Below are 22,660 nucleotides of genomic sequence, written 5' to 3'. Positions count from 1 at the left end.
TAAAATTATTGTGTAGTATATATTAAACAAATATAATATTTTAAAATGCTAAATCTGTTGAATTTTTATTTCATGTTTCTGTTTTTGTATTGTTTTATCATTTAGGATTAGAATATTGCATTTTAAGGAGCATATTAAGGAGTGTACAGAGAATAACATTATACTAGAAATCAAGTAAACAAATCCAAGTACATTTATGTCATTAGCTTAGCTGTATGATCTTGGCATGTCTCTTGATCAAATTGGGACTTAATTTTTACATCTGAAGAGTAAGAGATTTGAATATAGTAATTGCTAAATATCTTTAAAAAGGAAACTTGTGTCATCAGCCAGGAATTTAATAAGTTACTCTACATTGTTTACAATTGATTCAAGTTATACTACTAAATTAATTCATTTCCTTCCTCCCTCCCTTCCTTCCTTTCTTTCTACTTTTCTTTCTTCCTTTCTTAGGATGTTCCAACAAAACTGGTGGCAAAAGCTGTTCCCTTGCCGATGACTGTCCGTGGACACTGGTTTTTGAGCCCAAGAACTGAGTATACAGTAGCAGTGCAGACCGCCTCAAAACAAGTTGATGGTGATTATGTTGTGTCTGAATGGAGTGAAATTATAGAATTCTGCACAGCAGGTAAGAGAACTGGGTACAAATACAGGGAAAAAAAAAAAACACCTTATTTAATAGTTCCTGGAAAACTAATTATAGAAAATACATTCTTTTTTATAATTATGAAGTGATATGTATTGCATTGGTCATTTTTGCATTGCCAGTAGCATCGTGTGACAGAACAAATTGATTAGAAGGAGCGGAGGTTCTCAGCAAAAACTGTGTAATGGCATAAAATTACTTCTGTGCTACATGCACAGTCTGATTTTTCAAAGTAAAGGCTTTGCAAATAAAAATTGATGCAGTATAAAAATATACTCAGCATATTTTGAGATTCATTTTGAGAGAGAGAGAGCTTTTGCCTTCCTCTTTTTTTTTTTTCATTTCTTACTTTCACAGTCTTGAAAGAAAAAAGCCAGGAACATCATTCTCTAATTTAAGGGAATGGAGGCAGATTGCAATGACTTTACCTAGCAGATATGTTACTGGATTTTTCACTTGAATGCTGATAATCTATCTCTAAACTAGTATCATGTGAGAGAGAGAGAGAGAGTGTGTGTGTGTGTGTCTTTGCTTCATTAGAAAGTACTGCATAGGTTCCTTAAAAAACTAAAAATAGAACTACCATACGACCCAGCAATCCCACTACTGGGCATATACCCTGAGAAAACCATAATTCAAAAAGAGTCATGTACCACAATGTTCATTGCAGTTCTGTTTACAATAGCCAGGACATGGAAGCAACCTAAGTGTCCAGCGACAGATGAATGGAAAAAGAAGATGTGGCACATATATACAATGGAATATTACTCAGCCATAAAAAGAAACGAAATTGAATTATTTGTAGTGAGGTGGATGGACCTAGAGTCTGTCATACAGAGTGAAGTAAGTCAGAAAGAGAAAAACAAATACCATATGCTAACACATATATATATGGAATCTAAAAAAAAAAATTGCTTCTGAAGAGCCTAGGGGCAGGACAGGAATAAAGACGCAGACGTAGAGAATGGACTTGAGGACACGGTGAGGGGGAAGGGTAAGCTGGGGCGAAGTGAGAGAGTGGCATGGACATATATACACTACCAAATGTAAAATAGATAGCTAGTGGGAAGCAGCCGCATATCCCAGGGAGATCAGCTCCATGCTTTGTGACCACCTAGAGGGGTGGCATAGGGAAGGTGGGAGGGAGACGCAAGAGGGAGGAGATATGAGGATATATGTATATGTATAGCTGCTTCCACTTTGTTATAAAGCAGAAACTAACACACCATTGTAAAGCAATCATACTCCAATAAAGATGTTAAAAAAAAAAAAAAGTACCTCATAGCCATTTGGCATTGGGATATCTGATGTAGAAAGCCCATCCCCTTTGATCTTGAACTGTACCTTCATAGCCCACTGGGTTGTAAATGTTACCATTCATCTTATGCATTTATCTATTTTTTAAATTCATTCACTCAAGAAACAAACATTTATCGAGCACTTAAATAGGTGGTGAAGGGACACAAAGATATCTCTACCTGAACACATCTGTCATCCACTCTTTTTGTCTCTTAGAGAGAGAGGCTGTTTCAACACACAGGAGCTTGTAGAAAAAGTCATAAAAACAGTTTGCCTCACCTATTGCAGGTTGCCTAGCAACTTTCCCCAGCTGAGGCATCCTTCAGATAAATCAGCTGTTTTTTTCCCATAGCCTCACACTAGATTTATTTCAGACTCAGGATGTGCTTAGCTACTGCTTTATCTCAATATCTTCTGTTTTCTTCTTAATTTCAAACTCAGTATAAAACTTCTCATGTGGATATGTAGAACAGATGAGAGTTTAGTTCTAAGTTACTGTGAATTTATCTTCAAACCCCTTTTGTTTATTCTATGAGGAAGTTGCTAAGGATTGCAACATTCTTTATTGCTAAGGATCTCAGTGTATTAGAGCAAGGAAAATAGTATCTCTCTGGTACTATATTTCTTCCTAAGATGTCATTGATTATAAGGTCCACCATTTTATGTATTGCTAAGAAAAAATTAAACTGCCAATTAAACTATGAACTCTTTTCTTATCACATTTATTGTCAGACTCATGCCAGAGATGCTAAAATGTGAAAAAAATACATTTTATAATAGATGAAATATGGTATATATCATAGTCCAGTAATCAGTAATTAAATAGTTAAAGATTTCAATGCTGTATTAATAGTGTGTAAAGAATTCTCATGTTTACCTGTATTTGGTGTGTCACATTAGAATTAATATATCCCCTCAACTTTTTTCCTGAATTAAAATTCCTCCTTGGAATCTACCTTATGTTTCACATCTTTCCATTTACTTTTATTGCATCCTACCAGAGAGGTAGACACAGTAAAAGACATGGTATCTTTTGACATTATTTTAATACATGCTATTTTCCATAGGACAGCACCAAACAGCATCATAGTATTTGTTCATTTTTTTTAAAAAAAGAGCTATTATTTACCTGCTAAAACCCCATTTGACATTAGGGAAAGGCATGAAATAGTATTTTTTCTTTAGCTTAAGGAAGACCTTTGGCATTTAGAGTTCAGAAATATCCATCTATCTAGATGCACACATTCACTCTTTTCTATAATCTATATAACTCCATGAGTACATGTTTTATTTCTATGTATATAAAGAAAAACCTTTTTGTCTTCTTTCTTTCCTTTAGATTGATCTCCCTATTGCTCTTTTATTCAAATACATCCCATAATTCTTCTAAGGAATTTATGGGGTAAATAATAAGGAAAATGCCAGCTTATTTTAAATGTTCCACAATATTTTTCTATAAATTATTTTGCATTTTTATTTTTATGAGTAAAATCTAAGGGGAACTTAGGCTGCTCAAAGTTTGTTGTTTCAGTTTATTAAAATAATTCAGCGCCTGTTTCACCTAAGCTTTATCAATAACATTGACTCTGTAAATTTTGAGAAAGCTATTTTATATATATTGTCTTTTAATCTAGACATCTAATTCACTCAAAATTTATTGAGCACATATTGTATGCTATGCACTGTGCAAAGTATTGGAAATAAAACAGAATGCCACTGACTACTTCTAGGCTAATCCATGAGAGAGATGAAACCCCATAATAAGTCATAGTTGTCTATATATTTACTTCTTCCCTTAGACTGTGAATTCTTTGAGAGAAAGAAGAATAATTTTTTTTATCTTTTAACCTGATCATTTAATTTTGCATGATGCCTTGTACATCATGTTCTGATCTAAATAAATATTTGTTGAGCCACTGAAGCAGTTAGTAAACAAACTATGCTGCCATGAGTAGTTCAACTAGGTTGCTTTTGTTTGAAAAGTCTTAAAATCTTTATAGACCAAAATTTTTGCTTAGATTCTAGTACAGGAGTTTGGCAACAATCCTCAATTTTCAAAACATAAGTTGGTGAAAAGATCAGATTACTTTGAGAGATGCTTTAAACTTTCACAAGTCTTGTGTACTCAAAAACTACCAGCTAGGAGCCAGAGACCTAGTCTCTAAGTTACTAGCTTTATGAACATTTGGCAAATCATTAAACTGTGACAAGCCTCAATCTCTGCATCAATAAAATGGTCATACTTAATCTACCTTGCCAACCTCATAGATTTAGGGAGTAAATTAAATGAACATTATTATTATTACTCCTTTAAATTCTATTTGCTATTGCTTGCAGCTTACAAGCTTCTTTTATTTGATTCATCAGCTGATTGAAGAAAGGCTACTGTGGTGCTGATTGACATTACTCGGGTTATGCAGAGGCTGTATTCCTTATTTAACATTTTGGTTTCAGGATCTTTAATTTCAACGAGTGAAAAAAATGCAAGGGTATTCATAAAAGCAACCGTAAACTATAACAAAAATATTTTTGTAGAAAGAAAAAATGTGCCACACAACGACAATGAATGTTTTCTTTTTTAAGTGCAGTTTTCTATTCACTAAGATGAATTTCCTAAAAGTAAATTTTAATAATCTACAATTTATTAAGCATGTAGTTGATACTTTTGATAATGTATTTTTAATAACAGACTGCTTTTTGTTATTTTCAGACTATTCAAAAGTTCATCTAACACAACTGTTGGAGAAGGCCGAAGTGATTGCAGGACGGATGCTTAAATTTTCTGTTTTTTATCGTAACCAGCACAAAGAATATTTTGACTATATTCGGTAAGAATCAAAAAATATATATACTGATTTGCTTTACTAAGTGCCATTCCAAATTCTAGGCTCAGGTTTCTCTTGAGTCTGCTTCTGTGAAATAGCAATTTTTAGTTTTCTTCTCAAAATAATTATACTGTGACTTTATTTCCCAGAAAAATTAAGTAGAAAAAATCAGATCATGGGATTTTTTTCCACTTCACTTAGATTCCTTTCCGTGATCGCTTGTAATACCATTACCTGTCTATTTGAGTGGAAGATCTTGAACCTCCAGGGTTAAGGTTGATGAGCTTGGCTTGTACAGATACACGCTCCTCTAATTCCCAGTAACCCAGTACCTTCTGTCTCATACCAACTACTAAATTTTCTCCTCCTCCTGTGGGTCATTGAAAATGAGAGAATAAAAGGGTGACTGGTTCATGAAACATGGTGAGTCACGTGGGATTTTCGGGCTTCTGCCTACGTAGAAATCTCTCAGCCATTATCTTGGGTTAATTATTCATGAGGGAAATCTCCTTTGTTTACCTTTGAATTCTAGTGTTCAGTAGTATTTCTGAGATATCCTATGTTTGTCCCTGAAAGCAGTTTCCAAGAATTCAAAAGAATTCCATGTCACAAGTAGTATAGCCCTTTCATATTTGTAGAAGAAAATTTCGAGAGTAAATAGGCAGATGTGTGTTTTAAAGTGAGACTGAAGCTTTTAAATTGATATAGGTTCTACAACTTTTACACAGCAATCCCTATAATTTGTCATTTTAAAAGCCTTGATCTCACTTTGTAAACTCTAAAGTATTCTTGACAGGATTTTATGTGAAAAAAAATTAGGAAGTTCTGTTGTGGTTTTTTTGTTTGTTTCATAACTCTCCAGTTTTTCTTAAATCAAGATCATGGTTCCAGATCTAAATAAACTCCAAGCTGTGGAAAATGCAAAGAGAATCAAAGAGAGAAAGGTGAATTTAGGCATGTGTGTTCTTCAAATTAAGTACTTTGCAATATCATGTATTTTGATATATTTTGATCGTGAAAACTATTCCTGCCTTATGTTTGAATATCCTATAAATACACAGTTCAGTCCATAATTCTCTTTGCTGGCAAATTATTTACCCTTGAGTCTATATAATTCATAGTAGATGCCATTCACTAAATTAAGTGAATATGAGCTGAGAGATAGAACACAAATTATTATACTTGTCTTTTGTTGAATGGGAATGACCATATATGACTTAACAAAAAAGGTACTTCTTTATATTTGTTAAGCGTAAAATTAGAAATAAAAAAGATCCACAGTTGCGATTTTGTTTAATAATAAATACATCAATAGAATAAATAAATACATATTTGGTACTAGGTTTAGATTCCCGGAACATTGCCAGTGTCTATTTTAGGTGGCCACTGGAGGTCACTATTTCTCTGATTTTTCTCTGTCCTTTGGGTGGGAATTGACCTTCTGTTTTCAGGTCCTTAGATACTCTAGAATTTGCTCCATCTGTCTTCAAAAATTCTTCCAAGAAGAAAAAAGATAAAGACAGGGAGCATGGAAAATGGAAAAAAATTATTGTATATATTGTATGATTGATTCTAATATACTAGTATAAAAGATGTATTTACTAACAAGGAAATTTACCTTTGTTGGATTTTCAATGATAGTTGTAAAATCCATGTAAATTATATTTTGATGCAGTATATATACATATACTGCAGTATATATACATAAAAAAATATACTTGCCAAGGCATGGGTACAGTTTTTCAACATTGCTTTTTTAAAAAGCTCTATTAACTGAAGCCATCTTAGCATCAGTGGATCTTGATTTTCTTTAAATCTTCTAGGACTTGTTAAACATTTCTTGTGTCTTCTTGATCTGTGCCTCCATTCTTTTTCTAAGATCTTGGATCATCTTTACTCTGAATTATTTTTTGGGAAGATTGCCTAACTCCACTTCACTTACTTGTTCTTCTGGGTTTTTATCTTGTTCCTTCATCTGGAATATACTCCTCTGCCATCTCATTTTGTCTGACTTTTCTGTGTTTGCGGTCTCCTTTCCGCAGGCTGCAGGATCGTAGTTTCTCTTACTTCTGGTGTTTGCACCCTTGTGGGTGAGTTTGGGTCAGGGGCTTGTGCAGGTTTCCTGGAGAGAGGGACTGGTGCCTGCCCACTGGTGTGTGGAACTGTGTGTTGTCCCTCTGGTTGGCAGGGCCATGTCAAGGGGTGTGTTTAGAAGTGGCTGTGAGCTCAGTACAACTTTAGGCAGCCTGTCTGCTGATGGTTGGGGCTGTGTTCCCCCTTTGCTGGTTGTTTGGCCTGAGGCATCCCAGCACTGGAGCCTGCAGGCTGTTGGGTGGAGCCAGGTCTCAGTGCCAAAATGGCCACCTCTCGGAGAGCTCGTGCCTATCAATATTTTATGGGGCCTCCACCTCCAGTCTCCTTGTCCCCCCTCTGTACCACAGCCAACCCACACCTCCCCAGGAGACCCTCCACACCACACAGGGTGGTCTAGCCCAGGCTCCTGTGAAGTCACTGCTTTGTTCTGGGTCCCAGTGTACGTGAAATCTTGTGTGCACCCTCCAAGAGTGCAGTTTCTATTTCTCCCAGTCCTGTGGAGCTCCTGCACTCAAGCCCTGCTGGCCTTCAAAGCCAAATGCTCTGGAGGCTCCTCCTTCTGATGCCAGACCCTCAGGCTATGGAGCCTGACCTGGGGCTCAGAACTATCACTACTGTGGGAGAACCTCTGGGATATAATTATTTTCCAATTTGTGGGTCTCTCACCCAAAGGGTATGGGATTTGATTATATCACGGAAGTGCCCCTCCTACCGACTCGTTGTGGCTTCTTCTTTGTCTTTGGGTGTAAAATATTTTTTTCATCTTTTCCAGTTATATGCCCAGAAGTGGGATTGCTGGATCATATGCTAACTCTATTTTTAGTTTTTTAAGGAACCTCCATACTGTTCTCCATAATGGCTGTACCAATTTATATTCCCACCAACAGAGTAGAAGGGTTCTCTTTTCTCCACACCCTCACCACCTTTTATTGTTTATAGACATTTTGATGATGGCCATTCTGACTAGTGTGAGGTGATATCTCATTGTAGTTTTGTTTTGCATTTCTCTGATAATTAGTGACATTGAGCATATGCTCATGTGCCTATTGGCCATCTGTATGCTTCTTTGGAGAAATGTCTATTTAGATCTTCTGCCTATTTTTTGATTGGGTTGTTTGTTTTTTATTGTTGAGTTGTATGAGCTGTTTGTATATTTTGGAAATTAAGCCCTTGTCAGTCGCATTGTTTGCAAATATTTTTTCCCATTCTGAGGGTTGTCTTTTTCATTTTGTTTTTGGTTTCCTTTGCTGTGCAAAAGCTTATAAGTTTGATTAGGTCCCATTTGTTTATCTTTGCTTTTATTTCTATTGCCTTGGGAGACTGACATAGGAAAGCATTGGTACAATTTACATCAGAGAATGTTTTGCCTATGATCTGTTCTAGGAGTTTTATGGTGTCCTGTCTTATATTTAAGTCTTTAAGCCACTTTGCATTTATTTTTGTGTATGGTGTGAGACAGTGTTCTAACTTCATTGATTTACATGAGCCTGTTGAGCTTTCCCAACGCCACTTGCTGAAGAGACTCTTTTCTCCATTATGTATTCTTGTCTCCTGTGTCAAAGATTAATTGACTGTAGGTGTGTGGGTTTATTTCTGGGGTCTCTATTCTCTTCCATTGATCCATGTCTGTTTTTGTGCCAATACCATGTTGTTCTGATTACTGTAGCTTTGTAGTATTGTCTGAAGTGTGGGAGGGTTATGCCTCCAGCTTTGTTCTTTTTCCTCAGGATTGCTTTGGCAATTCTGGGTCTTTTATGGTTCCATATAAATTTTAGGATTATTTGTTCTAGTTCTGTGAAAAATGTCATGGGTAACTTGATAGGGATCGCATTAAATCTGTAGATGGCTATGGATAGTATGGCCATTTTAACAATATTAATTCTTCCAATCCAAGAGCATGGGATACCCTTCCGTTTCTCTTACTGTGCCTCCCATTAGTATAACTGAAATGAAAGGGACCAAGGAACAGGAAGAACTGGATGATACAGTCCCAGCCCACAGTGGAAGGTGAGAAGGGTAGAGAATAGATATGAGAGTGGGGTAAAGGGAGATAACCAGCTCTATTCTAAGGAAAACGCAGGCAAGAGGACCTGATTAGTGAACTGTGTCTGGGTAAAAAAAAAAACTAAAGCAAAAAAAGAAACAAGATGCTTTTGTACCAATGTACATGGACAACATTCATTTTAGATCTAAATTCTGGCATACTTTAAAGAAACATTCAACATATTTAGCCAGTATTGTTAATCCAGTTTTCTCTTCACCAAGCCACTTCTAAAATCCAGTAGGCATATAATGGATGTGATTTCAGCCATAAGATTTCTAATTTCACTTTGGTTTTCCTGGTCAGGAAATTTATTATGTAAAAGACCTCTGAGGTTTGTAGCAGAGCATCCTTACCTTAGGGTCAAGGCTAAAATTTAGCCTTCTATAGGAAATGTTAAAAGACGCATTCTCCTTGATCTGATGGTAGGATGGATGAGCACTCAGGCTTTTAATAGTAGACATTTAGGCCTATCACCATTAAACTCTGTAAATCAGTAGCTTTACCACTGTCGTACCAAGCAGTGACCATTTATTTTCTCTTGCAGAGAACATCATGGGAATGCTATGCAGCCCTCTGTCAAGGATAACAGTGGTAGCCATGGCTCTCCTATCAGTGGAAAATTAGAAGGCATCTTCTTCAGCTGCAGCACTGAATTCAATACTGGGAAGCCACCCCAGGATTCACCTTATGGAAGATACAGGTTTGAGATTGCAGCAGAAAAACTTTTTAACCCCAATACTAACTTATACTTTGGGGACTTCTACTGTATGTACACTGCTTATCATTATGTGATTCTTGTCATTGCCCCTGTGGGATCACCAGGAGATGAATTTTGTAAGCAGCGCCTTCCTCAACTAAATTCCAAGGATAATAAATTTTTGACCTGCAGAGAAGAAGATGGGATGCTGGTTTACCACCATGCCCAGGATGTCATTTTAGAAGTCATTTACACTGACCCTGTGGATCTTTCTCTAGGCACCGTGGCAGAAATCACTGGTCATCAGCTCATGAGTTTATCTACTGCAAATGCAAAGAAAGATCCCAGCTGCAAAACCTGTAATATTAGTGTTGGACGTTAATGCCCACTTTTCTTATTCTTAGTCCCCTTTCTTCCCTTAGGAGCATTGATCCTCTGTTGTCCATTTTCATCACCAGATGTTTTCCACTGAAGCATGCACATGCCGCTCTCACCAAAAGCAAACTGCCACTTATCAAATTTCATTCAGAGCTGTTTTAGTGTTTCCTATTCCCTACCCTTCCCCCTCCTTTCAATGCTGAAATATCCTAAGTTGTCCTTCTGACACTCTGTTGCCTAGATGCTGCAATGTTTTAATTTTTCCTTTATGCCAAACATAACCAATTATATAAACTGCTTTAGCAAAATACAAAATAATGGAAAATAATGGCTTATAAATGGTGTTTAAATATGCACTCATTTTAATCTACTGAGCAAATATTGGGATTATTCCAAACCGCATGAAAGGGTGTAATTGCAGCATGAGTTAAATCTTGAAGCCTAGAATTGTCAGCACTTCCAACTTGTTGTTTGACAGTGTTATTTATATTAGCTAACAGGAAACAACTACTGTGTTTCAACATAATAAATATAATAGAAAAATATTTTATTTGTATTGTTGTATAAAATATTTACAATCTTATAGAATATATAGAGTTACATTTTAACAGCAATTGTATACATGTCACGAAACTATTTCCCTTATCAAAGATGTAGTTTGTAAACCTCAAATAGTTGTGTATCTGTTCTGTTACAAGTAGATGCCTTTAATTAAACAAATTTATGAAGGACATTATGCTGATTTATAAAATATCAGGTAAATACAGAGAAAACAATAAGCCTCTGAAATAGTCTGCTTCAGAAATAGTCAATATTCTTCCCATCCAAACTATGTGAAAGTGTGAATTTGTTCAACATCATGCTTAAACAAACATTACAGAAAAGAGAAATATAAACATGGTTGGTACAAGAGAAAATGTGGACCTTTTACTTATTTTTACAAAAGCAAAAGAAGTAATAAACAGGTGGTTGGTTTAGTACAAAATAACAAAACTGCACACGCTAAAGTGGATGAAGCAAATAAAATATCCTGGCTTCTTTCCCAAGGTGTCATAGCAACAATTTCTAAACCTTTCATTTTATACAGAATGGAGAACAACTATATAGTTCATGGGAAAGTTTTTTGACTTCACAAAGTATAGACCTTGGAACATTAAAAAAAGAAATTCCAATGGAAAAATAGTTATATAATCTTATAGTAAACAAAGATTAGCAATCATAACTATGATCACATTAGATTATATACTAGACACATCTATCCAAAATACCTATTTTCAAATTTTAATACAATACTTTATTTTAATATAAACATCTGTTATATAGACAAAGATAATTCACAAAGTACATGCTATCAGAATGAACTTTGGTAATCAGAAATGTAAAATTTTAAGTAACAGATAAAATAATGTGCTATTTTTATATAGAAATAAAAAATTATCAGTGACACATTCTAGTATATTTTAGGGTGCTGAAAGCCTAGCAAATTTAAGGAACAAGGTAGTAGATTTTTTTTTTATCACTTAAAAAATCTATTAGAAGTTTCAAATAAATTAGATTCTTACTAGCTGTATTCCTTCCTACATAAAATAAAGTTTCTTTTCTTCCTCTTACTGATTTTTTTAAATTATGCTCTTTTCCATATGTCAATATAAGCAATCTTTGGACACTAAGTAGACTTTCTTAACCAGTAGCCCATTTAGCAGGTGGATGCTTTGTGTTATTTAGATTTGATAAAATAGATGCTTTCTGAAATAATTATATTGACTGCATTTTCTCCCTGGCATGGAGAAGGCTGAATTTTATCTTCCAATTATACTGTTCCTTGTTGTATCTCCTCCCTTTTTAATCCCTTCTACTCATTTATAATTACACTTGCCATCCATTCTTAAAAACAGCTAATACACTAAAGTGCTTCAATTTTCATTTGTCGTAACTACTTAGCAAGAACGGCAGAGGAAAATAAACTTGACTTATCTTGGGTCAAAGTGATCACAAACATTTCCTGAACCTCAAATAGTTTTGGCCACATCTTGCTTGCTGATGAGGACCTCTAATAGTCTCAGTTTGGCTTTTATATGCTTGTATTCGTAGTACTCATCTGCCATTGGTATCCTATCTTCCTTTTGTGGACTTCTGCAAAAAAGAAAATATCGTCCATTTGTTAATAATGAACCAAGTCATAAAAAATCCTTTTCTAACTCTTACATGAGAAAAGTACAGGGTAGCAGTTTCCACTTGATTTTTTTCATCATGTCTTTTTTTCCCTTCCCTTTTACCTTCATTCACTCCTTCTTCCACGTGTTACTAGGTTTCAATATAACAGTACTCTGAGAAGTTAAATATTTTAAGTGTTTTGCAAATATATCCAGTGCATAAACATATAACGTTGGGGCAAGTGAAAAGTTCCGAGGGAAATAAACAAAAACCAGAACCCTCAAGGCATTCTTATCTAGTCATTCTCCCATGATCCATGCCTGTGTAGAATGTTCAGCCCTTACAGTGATAGTTGTATTTTAAAATATCAACCTAAAGATACTACAGAAATTACACTAACAGAAATAACTTATAAATTTATGGTAATAGGAGAAGAAACTAAGTAGTTACCTTACAAACATGAAATATTTCTAAGTTTTCCTGTAATTATAATACCTAACTCTGCTAATGTATAGTAGAATCAGAGAAGTTTTTTTAAGGAATTTGAGTCTAAATTCCAGTGGTTCTCTTTGCACACTAATTGTACTAAGACTAGGCATATGATGATGCACATATTTTTATACATATGCCTTCTAATTACCAGATGTTCTTGACAGTTATTTTGAAGAATAATTGGATAGCATCTGGAGTTAAAACCATTGCCTTCCCAGAAAAATACATTGCCAGGATATGTTTTCTAAAGGAAAGTAGTTACTTCAGGATCTCAGAAGGGTCTTTCCTCCTTTGTTAATAAAGATGGCCAATTGCTTTTAAAATATTTCCACCCATGACTTTGAAATACAAGGGGTGGGTACACAGGTGAAGTCACCACAATTGCCACTGAATATAAATACAGATACTCTCCAATATTAGTATGGCTGAAAACACTTAATATTTTACCTATACCCCTTCTCTTTTCCCAGGACTGATAAAGATATATTTATATTACTTCCAAATAAAAGAACAGCTAATCTATAAAGATTCCCTACGAATGTAGTTACCTACTTATGTTGTAACACTACATATACTGCCCTGAAATTTCTAGTTCAGGACTCAGCACACAAATCTTTAGACAGGGTTCCTCTTCAATGTTGTCTCAATTATTTAACATAACTGCCTTGCCTCCCTTCAATACTCTGAGCCCAACTTATCATAACTGGGTGTCTAAATACCACCTTAATTTGTGTAAACATATCTAAGTGAAGAAATGTTCTAATTTATAGGGAAATACTATAAGCCATTATGCAATTGTCCCTGGTCCTGCATACTCCGTTTTGGCTAATAAACAAGAGTTCATTGGCCAGAGTGAAAATTTTTGCTAAGTATTTCCTTAAGCAGTTTTCTCATTATATAAAACATACTAAAGTGTTTAGCACCATTCCTGGCTCATAACTGTTAATGTCATAGCTAGATAATTATGCTTCTCACATGGTGAATGTTACCAAGGACACTTATAGTACCTTAAAATTTTTAGTAATCCATTTGCATGGTTATTTTAGCTATTTACAGTTAACCCTTCCCAATGAAATGTTTTAGGAAAACAAGATCCATATTTCCTAGCCATTCAAATATTTGATTTTACTTGTAATATAGCACTACTTCTGCATTTAGTTTAAGTGTATTACCACAAGAGGGCATATAACCTCAATCAAGTATTAGGCATATCTGAAGTGAGTTTAGGACTCACTGGTGCATTAGAATACTATACACATAACATAACTAACTTCCCTGTATGTCAAAGGCATGCCAGGTACCAGTGCAGACCCATTTGGCAGGACTAGTAACACACTGGGAAGTTCTCAAACTCTTAAGTAAATTTCTGGGTTCAGATAGGTTAAAAAAAAAAATGTAAAAGTTGTATGGAAATTTTGTAAAGGAAAAAATGGAAATGGAAAAAGAAAACAAGAAATTATGTTTTATATTCTAAATTTAACAACCGTGTAACATTTCTCACTAGATAATATCAGCAGAAAGGTAAGTAACTTGGACTTATAACAGTCAACTTGAAGATTCCACTAGAAAACTAGGTGGGTTACATCTGTACTTGCTAAATGCAAAAGTTTGAGAGGTCCAGTCCTAGTGAACAGCCCTGGAGGACTGAAATAGAAAGTTACTGACTAAGAGGTGAGTAGACCAAACTTGCAGGATGCTTTTAGAAAATAGTCTCTTCTCCATCAGGGCAGCCCTCAGGCTGCTGAAATCAAAGCAATTCAAGAAAGGCAGATACCTAGATGGAGAAGAATACTGAGGAGCCAGTGTATCACTGACTCCTACCTCTGCCACCCTAATAACTCTGTGACTTTGGGAAAGTTACACCCTTTAAAATTTTTTGAAAGACTGACGTCCCACACGACAACTATAGCTTCCCAAAGTATCCCAGGAACTCTAATTATTTCCTCTTACAACTGTGGAAACAGGCTCAGGATAGCTAATTGGCTTGTCTCTGTCTCTTCCAGAAGTAGATTAATAATCCTTTTCTCATGATTTTATATATATGCATATATATAATTTTGTTCACAATACACCAAAATTTAGAAGAAACTAATGGAGTGCATAGTGAGACTGGGCTGACACAGAAAAAGAGAGGATATAGCTAAACATTTATTTAAGGGATAGAAAGAATAGGAATGAACTCTTGACCAAATCCTGAAATAAAATAATTAAGGGCAGATCCTGAAGCTTAAAGAATATATTTAAAGCAAATGAAGAATTATTTAATAAAGTAGGGAGTAACCTGTGGAACTAAGTAACCAAGAACAAAGAAGTTATATGGGCTGAAAAATCAAATATTATAGTTTTTTTTTTTAAAGGTTTAGGTACATTCAATTGTAATGAGATTTATTATGCAAAGTTAGGGATTTGGGGAGTTCATCTTTTATTTTTTAAAGCTTTGATGTCTCATACTTGATAGCTACAGCCTCCCATAAAACATGCCCAATAATGGTACTACCCAAATGTTGCATTAGACAAATCCTGGGTCTAAGTCACTTTGGAAATTATTTATGTCTTGTATAAAGTCACTGTTCTGAAAACATTACAGCTCACTCTTAACAGCAGTTCTCTAGGAAATATTAGCTTAAAAAATATCTCTGCCCACACTTACCTTCCTGTTTGTTTAAAAAACTGTTCCTCAAATTCTCTTAAGGCTTTCCGAAGTCTCTTCTTGTCAGCCCTAGTTTCTCGGAGATGGTCAAGAAGTACAGGCCTGTATCAGGTAAAATATATATGCTCTGGCATAACTGAGAGCTCATCGTGAGCAGAGTTACCTATTTAGCAAAAGCATATTATGATACAGAAGTGTTCTGCCTAAAAGTGTGTCTTTTGATTAAATATGACACATGTAGAGCATGACCACAGGGGAGCACATCACCGAGGACATTACTTGATGAAAATAATGTCCTAGGAAAATGGAAAGGGCAGACAGGAGGCAAGCAGACTGAGTCCATTATAAAAAGTGGTGAGGGTAAAGGCCACATGAATGCGTGAGGGAGAGACAGACATTTTGGAGGAATACTCACCAGCATTTGGTGATAGACTAAACATAAGAGGCACAAAAGGGAGAGATTTGAAAGAAAATTCGACCCTTAATCTAGAGTATGGGGGAATGGCAAAACCCTTGGGAATGAAACAAAGACCCAGAGAAAGCTATAATTATGTCACAGATTCTACTCACTTCATTCTAAGACAAGAGAGAAAAGTCAGATACTTCAGAGCAGGAATTTTTATCTGGGGAACTTGTGTCTGGTTCCAGAAAGTTTGTGAACTCCCTGAAATTATATATGGGCATTCTCTAAAAAGTAAAAGATTCCATTGCTTTCAAAAAAGTCCAACATCCCCCAAGAAGTTAAGAACAGCTGCTTTAGAACAGCCAGCCAGCCAACCAACCAACCAAGAAAGAAAGAGAAGAAGAGGAGGGAAGAAGAAAAGGAGAGAGGGAGCCAGGGAGGGAGGGAAAGAGGAGGAAAGGGAGGGAAGAAGGAAGGATTGACGTTCTGCTTCCAAACAGGTCACTCTTCTCTGAGCTGAAATTAGGGTACCAACTGATATAAGCACACTAAAATCTCAGCTTGCAACTTAGTGCTTGGTCTTGCCTCATATTTATGGGGATTCCACCCCTATCTTGGGGCATATACTCACCACACTATTATACATGTTAAAGAAAATCTCATGATCTGGCCTGTAATATACAAACCAAAGAAGGCCAAATGATCAAGAGGAGTGCCAGCTACTGAATAATGATAATAACAATAATGATAATACTAATGAAAATCCAAACGGCTCCTGACTGAGTGGCCATTAGGAGGAAAAAGGTCAGCTCATTTACTTAAGTCCCAATCTGGAGAAACCATTTTATCTAAATAGAATAGACTAGGATAAAGGCCCTGACAACTGCTGACCCAACACAGGATCCCAATTCCTTTTGGTCCAGCATTTTCAAAGGCCAACTCCGCTTTACACACTGCCAAGCATTAGATTGGTGCCAGACCCTGCTGAAAAGATGTGCAAGTGTAGCAAATGGACCATTAGCATTTATGACATCTTTGGGACCTTATTGGGAGCCTTGGTTCCTCATGGTTTTGTCTTCTCAATTTTCCTGTTAAAAGGATAACCAGATTATGCTTTCTGCTGGATAGCATTTTTTAGAGCGTGTAATAGCTCTTCTGAATTTTGTGTGTATGGACATATAATGTCCCCCAGACCAGAAGGAGTTAAAAGGAGACTCCACACTTAGGATTCACACTCACATGGTGGCCTCATGTAAATTGGACATGGAGAGAGCTGGTTGTTTCATTTCTTTCTTTTCATCTGGTAGCAGGAGCCTAACAGGCTCAGTCTCATTAGAGTAGGTGAGGTGGTCGCCAATAGGAAGGTGGGATGCTGGGTTTGGCAAAGAAGGTTGTTGGCTTCCCTGTGGACAGTCTTCATCAGAGTCTTCTTCCTCCTGCTTATCATAGGAAGAATTAAAGTTACAAAATGCTAAGTGCCTCTTGAGGAAGCAAAAACAGGAAGGGGAACCATAAATAGACACAATGAAAACAGTAGATGATCCCTGTGCCTACTGAGAACCAAGAAGGAGGCAACCAAGAGGAACTCTTGCTCAGTTGCATCAAAAAACTTGCAGAAGTTAATGAGCAAAGAAGCACCCAGCCTGGGCTAAAATGCTCACCAAGCTCAGATCTCTCTGCTGGGCCAAAGCAGGCACAGACGTCTAGGACATGTTCCAATCTGGGCTGCATTGCCTAGTAATTCTTCCCTTTCACCCAGGCCTTCTGGGCCCCAGCTTCTTAACAGTTACATGGGTTAGGGTGAGATGGACCATAGACTTCTTTTGTCATCCAGAAATACCCCAAATCAGGTCCTGGTGTGGGCCACTTTCAGATACAGAGAATACTCAGATAATTGACAAATTCAGGGAAGAGCTCTATGAAGGCCAAAACAAAATGGAGTTACTGCTTAACCTGTTCAGGTAATGCTTATCACAACCAAAAGATTTTCTTGCAAGGAAATCTGAAGATCATACCCCATTTTAAATTATGCTTCCTTAATTGGAATATTTCAAAGAGTATGAATCACTATTGTCTTTGTCTTTAGAGTTGTGGAAATATAAATGTACTGAAGTATACTTAAATTTGAATTTGTTAATATTTCTTTTAATATTGATATCTTGAGCAAGTGACTGTTCTAATATTGATGGAGTAGGATCTGTGGTGCTTTTCAAGTTCTGTATTCCCATAAATCATTCTTTATTAAAAGTAGTCTAACTCAGTTTCAGTATTCATATTTTCTATTGAAATAAATCTACTTATATCTTGCACAGAGATGGTCAAATGGTACCAAAAACAAATGCTGCATTATATCAAGGAACACACTATCAATTTTCTTATTAAAGGAGAAAAATTAACACACAGACTAGAACAGCTCTGTTATGTCTAGCTGTGTTGTTGTAAATTAGGTAATGCCAAACTAAAATCCATCATTTGTTCTCCTCACCCAAGCAATGAAAGCAAATGTAATAACTGGCTTCAAAAATAGAATTGCTATCTATTCCTGTTTCACAATAGTTTTAATTATCAGCCACTGTTAAGTATAGTATTGGAGTTGAGGGAGACCACGTTTCTACTTTGTGAAATAACAACTGGCCTTGTTAGCAGCATATCCTGCAAAGAAGGCTCCTTTATAACTCTCATGGTGCTGCCTCCCTAACTAAACATCAATACAAAGCACAAGGACAGATTTCTAGTTAATGCAAACATCCCGACTTACAATTGTTGGAATAAGGGAAGGCGTGGACAAGATTTGCTTGATAATTCTGTATCTGTCATAAAGAGGCTTTATGAGGTTCTTGTCTTGCTTAGTTACCTGGAAAACATGAAATTAATTATTGTTCCTTTTTCGAACAAGAATGAAAACACATCAATGTTTTTAGCAGGCCAAAAAAAAAATTTTTTTTGAAGCCTCTAAGGGATTACAATACTAAAATGCAACAGTAATTTTAAAAAGGTAAGTCATTTATAAGACACTGTATGAAGCACACGCCAATTTTCTTCTAGGAAAGTTTCTTAAAGGATAGGTCCAAGTTTAGAAATACGTTTTTAAAGCTTACTGAAGGAGTCCTCAATGTTTAAATGGTAAGGAGCCTGTTCTTTAATTACGTCTTCATTCTTAAAAAACCAATGGGTGATCCAAGAGCTATTGATTTTTCTTCTGAAACATGTATTTTATCTGACTTTCAAGATCTTTTATATCCAGACACCAACCTTGTCCAGGTCTTCATCACTACATACTTGGATTATATGCTAGCTTACTGGCTAAATCTGACATAAACTAAATATTTTGGATAAAACAGTTAACCTCTCTGAATTCTCAATTTCCTACCTATACAACAAGGAAGTTGGAGTTAAAAAGTTCCTTCCAACCAAAAAATTTCATAACCTCTTGTTTACTAATGTATTCTATTACCCTGCTGCTCTTTGACTCATCCCTAAGCACCATTTTTAACATGTCACAAAGTACATAAAATTTTAAATAGTTTCCTACTTATCTATTAATCATCTACCTACCTACCTATCCCAACCTATCTACCTCTCCAGCCAAAATAACCAAACTCCTCTGCTTGCCTTCGTTTTCCTCCCTGAAGTGTGTCCTGCATTAAGTTTTCTACATATTTACTACACACAACCTCCTTTTCATTCTAGTCCAATGGTTCTCACTCAGCAGGTAGTGGGAAGGAAATGGTAGAAATAGCACATAGCGTAATTGCCCAAGTGTCCTATGTGACTCTGCCTTCCAGATCCCCTCTGAGAATCCTGAAGGAAAAGAAAATGGCTCAAGCAGGTGTATTTTTTAAGCTTTCTAGTTATTCTCATGCTACCTTACCCCCATCCCAGTTGAGAACCATTCTGGCCCATATTGATCTTCCTTTTCTCTGAACTTCTCTGTGTCTCACTGTCTGGGCCTTAACTGTTTTCTGTGTTTCAGTCTTGTCTGCCCAAATAAATTATATCACATATTTCTTCAAATTCTCACAGTACCCAATGTATCCCCTTTCCTACTACCCATCTAACAACCCAGGTTCATATGCAAAAGTAGTCTAATTTTTAGAGGTCTTCATATAAATTCCACAGGCTATATAACCCAAGGCTCTTTTATTTTCAGTAGAAAGAAAGACCACCTCTCTGTGTAGAGCATTTTAAGTATTGGTTAAGTAATCCCAAGAGCCTTTCATTTTCTAGCTCAATCATTCCTTAAACATTTTCTTAGTCATGACACATTTTTACACAGAAAATAAAAAATTCTTTCATGTATTCCATGGGATTTTAATAGGTGACAAAGAAAAAGAAATCTCTAAGTTCAGAAAACACTGAAATAATGTTTTTTATTCAGTATCTTATTGGGACTTATATTCCATAGAAAGCACTTCAGAAAATGATGCATTTAACTATTATTGGCATCTCTTATATTCCATAGAAAGCACTTCAGAAAATGATGCATTTAACTATTATTGGCATCTCTGTTGCAGTTTGATTTTTTTTCGTTTTATTTATTTTTAGTATATTGTCTGGATTCTAGGAAAGCTAAATTTAGTCTTAAAAGAGAAAAAGAAAAGAGTGACCAAAAAGCAAGTTAGAATGATGAATGCCATTATAGAAAAGTTCCTTCCACAGATGCTAGATAAAAGTCAGGGTACATGTACAATGTATGGCACTCATCTTTCACTCTAATGATTCTATGATTTTACTTTTAGGATCATTATTAAAGTAATCCCCAAAGACAGATGTGAGGGTTCAATGGCCGTAAGTACAGGACTTCAATGCCATAAGTGCTTATCCTCAAATATATGTGCACAGGAAGGCACGCTGCCTGAAGAAGAAGGGTTAGTGGTGAGATTATGTGCCAGGAGCTGTCTTCTACTCAGGGGCCTACAGACACCAGCTATTATGAGGCCTGCAATGTCAATCTTCATGGTGGAAAATGAGTCAAGACGTAGGCTCTGCAGGATAGGTACCTCAAATCTAAGGGGCAGAAATACATTAGACTTTGCTATTCCTCGGCCACTTTCTACTAAGAATCAGACCATTCTTTCCTCTCAATTCAATGGCTCTGTTTCTGAAATGCATCCTCCCTCCCTAATTCTGCATATTGGTGGCTGACTGTGGTATGTTAGTAGTATCTAACTTATGATTTTTATTTAAATGGAGAAAACAAGGACTGTGTTGAATAACCTGCAAGAGCCAGAGAGAGACATCCAGCGCATGAATGGGTTGTCAGATTTTAAAGATAAATATAAGGAGATAAACCCCAAAGCTAATTATCCTTACTTCCTGCTCCTCCATTTTATATGGCATCAGAAGAAATGAAACTTAAAGGAGGTTGAGCAAGAAAGGACTGTGCATAGAACAAAATTTGATATACTTTGTTGATAGCTTCACAATTCCATCATGTAAAACTCCTGGCCCCCTATCCAGTAGGTTACTCGAATTATCAAGATATGGAATAGTACCCCCCAAACAAGCTGGCTTTCCAAGCAGAACTGCTGCTGAGTGGTCAGCCCAAGTGTTATTTCTTTCTAGGCCCTGGTCAGAAAATTGTTTGGGGAAAAAACTGCCACAGCTTAAGTGCTTTTACCACCATGCTTGTTTTCTGTTCTCCCCGTGGCACTGGTCCCATGTATTCTTTCACAGTAAACCATGGAAACATAAAAATCAGTCAAACCGTCACCATAAACAAGCTCTCTCCTTGAGAGGGAGGTAAAACTGACGTTCTCCTCTCTGGACAGCGAGTGATGAGAATCTATTACTCTTTAGCTTTAGGGACTCAAGTCTTGCCAAACTTTCCCTGTGTCTAAGTCTCCCCAGCCCCTCACTGAGGGAGACAGTATACGTGGAACAAGTCTGACAGCTTGAACTAACCCGTCAGTCCAACAACATGGGAAGTCAGTAATGAACATAATCATACAAAGCAACTGCTGAAGAGAATGGCTTGGTCAATTCAGATTTCTAAGCATACTGCCAATTAATACTGGCCTTGAAAAGAGAGGTCATGAGTTCAGATAACTGGCTTCAAGAATTACACACTATTTTACATTTGGTAGTGTATATATGTCCATGCCACTCTCTCACCCTGTCACATCTTACCCCTTCCCCTCCCCATATCCTCAAGTCCATTGTCTAGTAAGTCTGTGTCTTTATTCCCGTCTTGCCACTAGGTTCTTCATGACCTTTTTTTTTTTTTTCCTTAGATTCCATATATATGTGTTAGCATACTGTATTTGTTTTTCTCTTTCTGACTTACTTCACTCTGTATGACAGACTCTAACTCCATCCACCTTACTACAAATACCTCCATTTCGTTTCTTTTTATGGCTGAGTAATATTCCATTGTATATATGTGCCACATCTTCTTTATCCATATATACACTACCAAATGTAAAATAGATAGCTAGTGGGAAGCAGCTGCATAGCACAGGGAGATCAGCTCGGTGCTTTGTGACCACCTAGAGGGGTGGGATAGGGAGGGTGGGAGGGAGGGAGACGCAAGAGGGAAGAGAGATGGGAACATATGTATATGTATAACTGATTCACTTTGTTATAAAGCAGAAACTAACACACCATTGTAAAGCAATTATACTCCAATAAAGATGTTAAAAAATAAATAAATAAATAAATAAATACTTCTTGAATATCTAAAAAAAAAAAATTACACACTATTTTTAATTTGGAAAATTATGGAATCTCTGAACCTTAGATTCTTAATGTGCAAATTCTTAACATACAGAATGAGGATCATTTTTAATTATCTTATGTAAATGTCCCTGGCACAGAGTCAGGCATACTAAATGTTATTTAAGCTATCAAACTAGTTGATTTGAGGTTACTATCAATGTTGTAAATTACTAATAAAGGAATACCATGGTGCTATTAAAGCATAAATTTTAAAGATAAAAAAATTGAGAAGCACTCTATGTCTTGATATAAAAAGCTATC

At 36.1% G+C, this 22,660-nt stretch overlaps 2 protein-coding genes across 5 annotated transcripts in view; one reads left to right on the top strand and one right to left on the bottom strand.

The window, feature by feature from the left end:
* The window catches only part of PHYHIPL (phytanoyl-CoA 2-hydroxylase interacting protein like), a 93,351-nt gene extending 83,193 nt beyond the window's left edge, over nt 1-10,158 (top strand). The window contains exons 3-5 of the mRNA XM_061181751.1: nt 454-628; nt 4,656-4,773; nt 9,453-10,158. Coding sequence (XP_061037734.1) covers nt 454-628; nt 4,656-4,773; nt 9,453-9,987 — 828 coding nt within the window. The 3' untranslated portion in view covers nt 9,988-10,158. The remainder of the gene's footprint in view (nt 1-453; nt 629-4,655; nt 4,774-9,452) is intronic.
* Nucleotides 10,159-11,451: 1,293 nt separating this feature from the next.
* FAM13C (family with sequence similarity 13 member C) overlaps nt 11,452-22,660 on the bottom strand; it is a 130,236-nt gene continuing 119,027 nt past the window's right edge. For 2 of the 4 annotated variants that reach the window (XM_061181740.1, XM_061181720.1), the window contains 4 exons: nt 18,441-18,536; nt 16,922-17,121; nt 15,280-15,381; nt 11,452-12,116 (listed from right to left, as the gene is read on the bottom strand). In XM_061181740.1, coding sequence (XP_061037723.1) covers nt 11,993-12,116; nt 15,280-15,381; nt 16,922-17,121; nt 18,441-18,536 — 522 coding nt within the window. In that variant the 3' untranslated portion in view covers nt 11,452-11,992. The remainder of the gene's footprint in view (nt 12,117-15,279; nt 15,382-16,921; nt 17,122-18,440; nt 18,537-22,660) is intronic. The other 2 variants (XM_061181734.1, XM_061181727.1) reach the window with 2 other exon arrangements.

This window comes from Eubalaena glacialis, chromosome 1 (assembly GCF_028564815.1).
Source record: "Eubalaena glacialis isolate mEubGla1 chromosome 1, mEubGla1.1.hap2.+ XY, whole genome shotgun sequence".
Taxonomy (NCBI): domain Eukaryota; kingdom Metazoa; phylum Chordata; class Mammalia; order Artiodactyla; family Balaenidae; genus Eubalaena; species Eubalaena glacialis.
The sequence above is the reverse complement of the archived record's forward strand: the minus strand, read 5'-3'. Positions and strand labels throughout refer to the sequence as shown.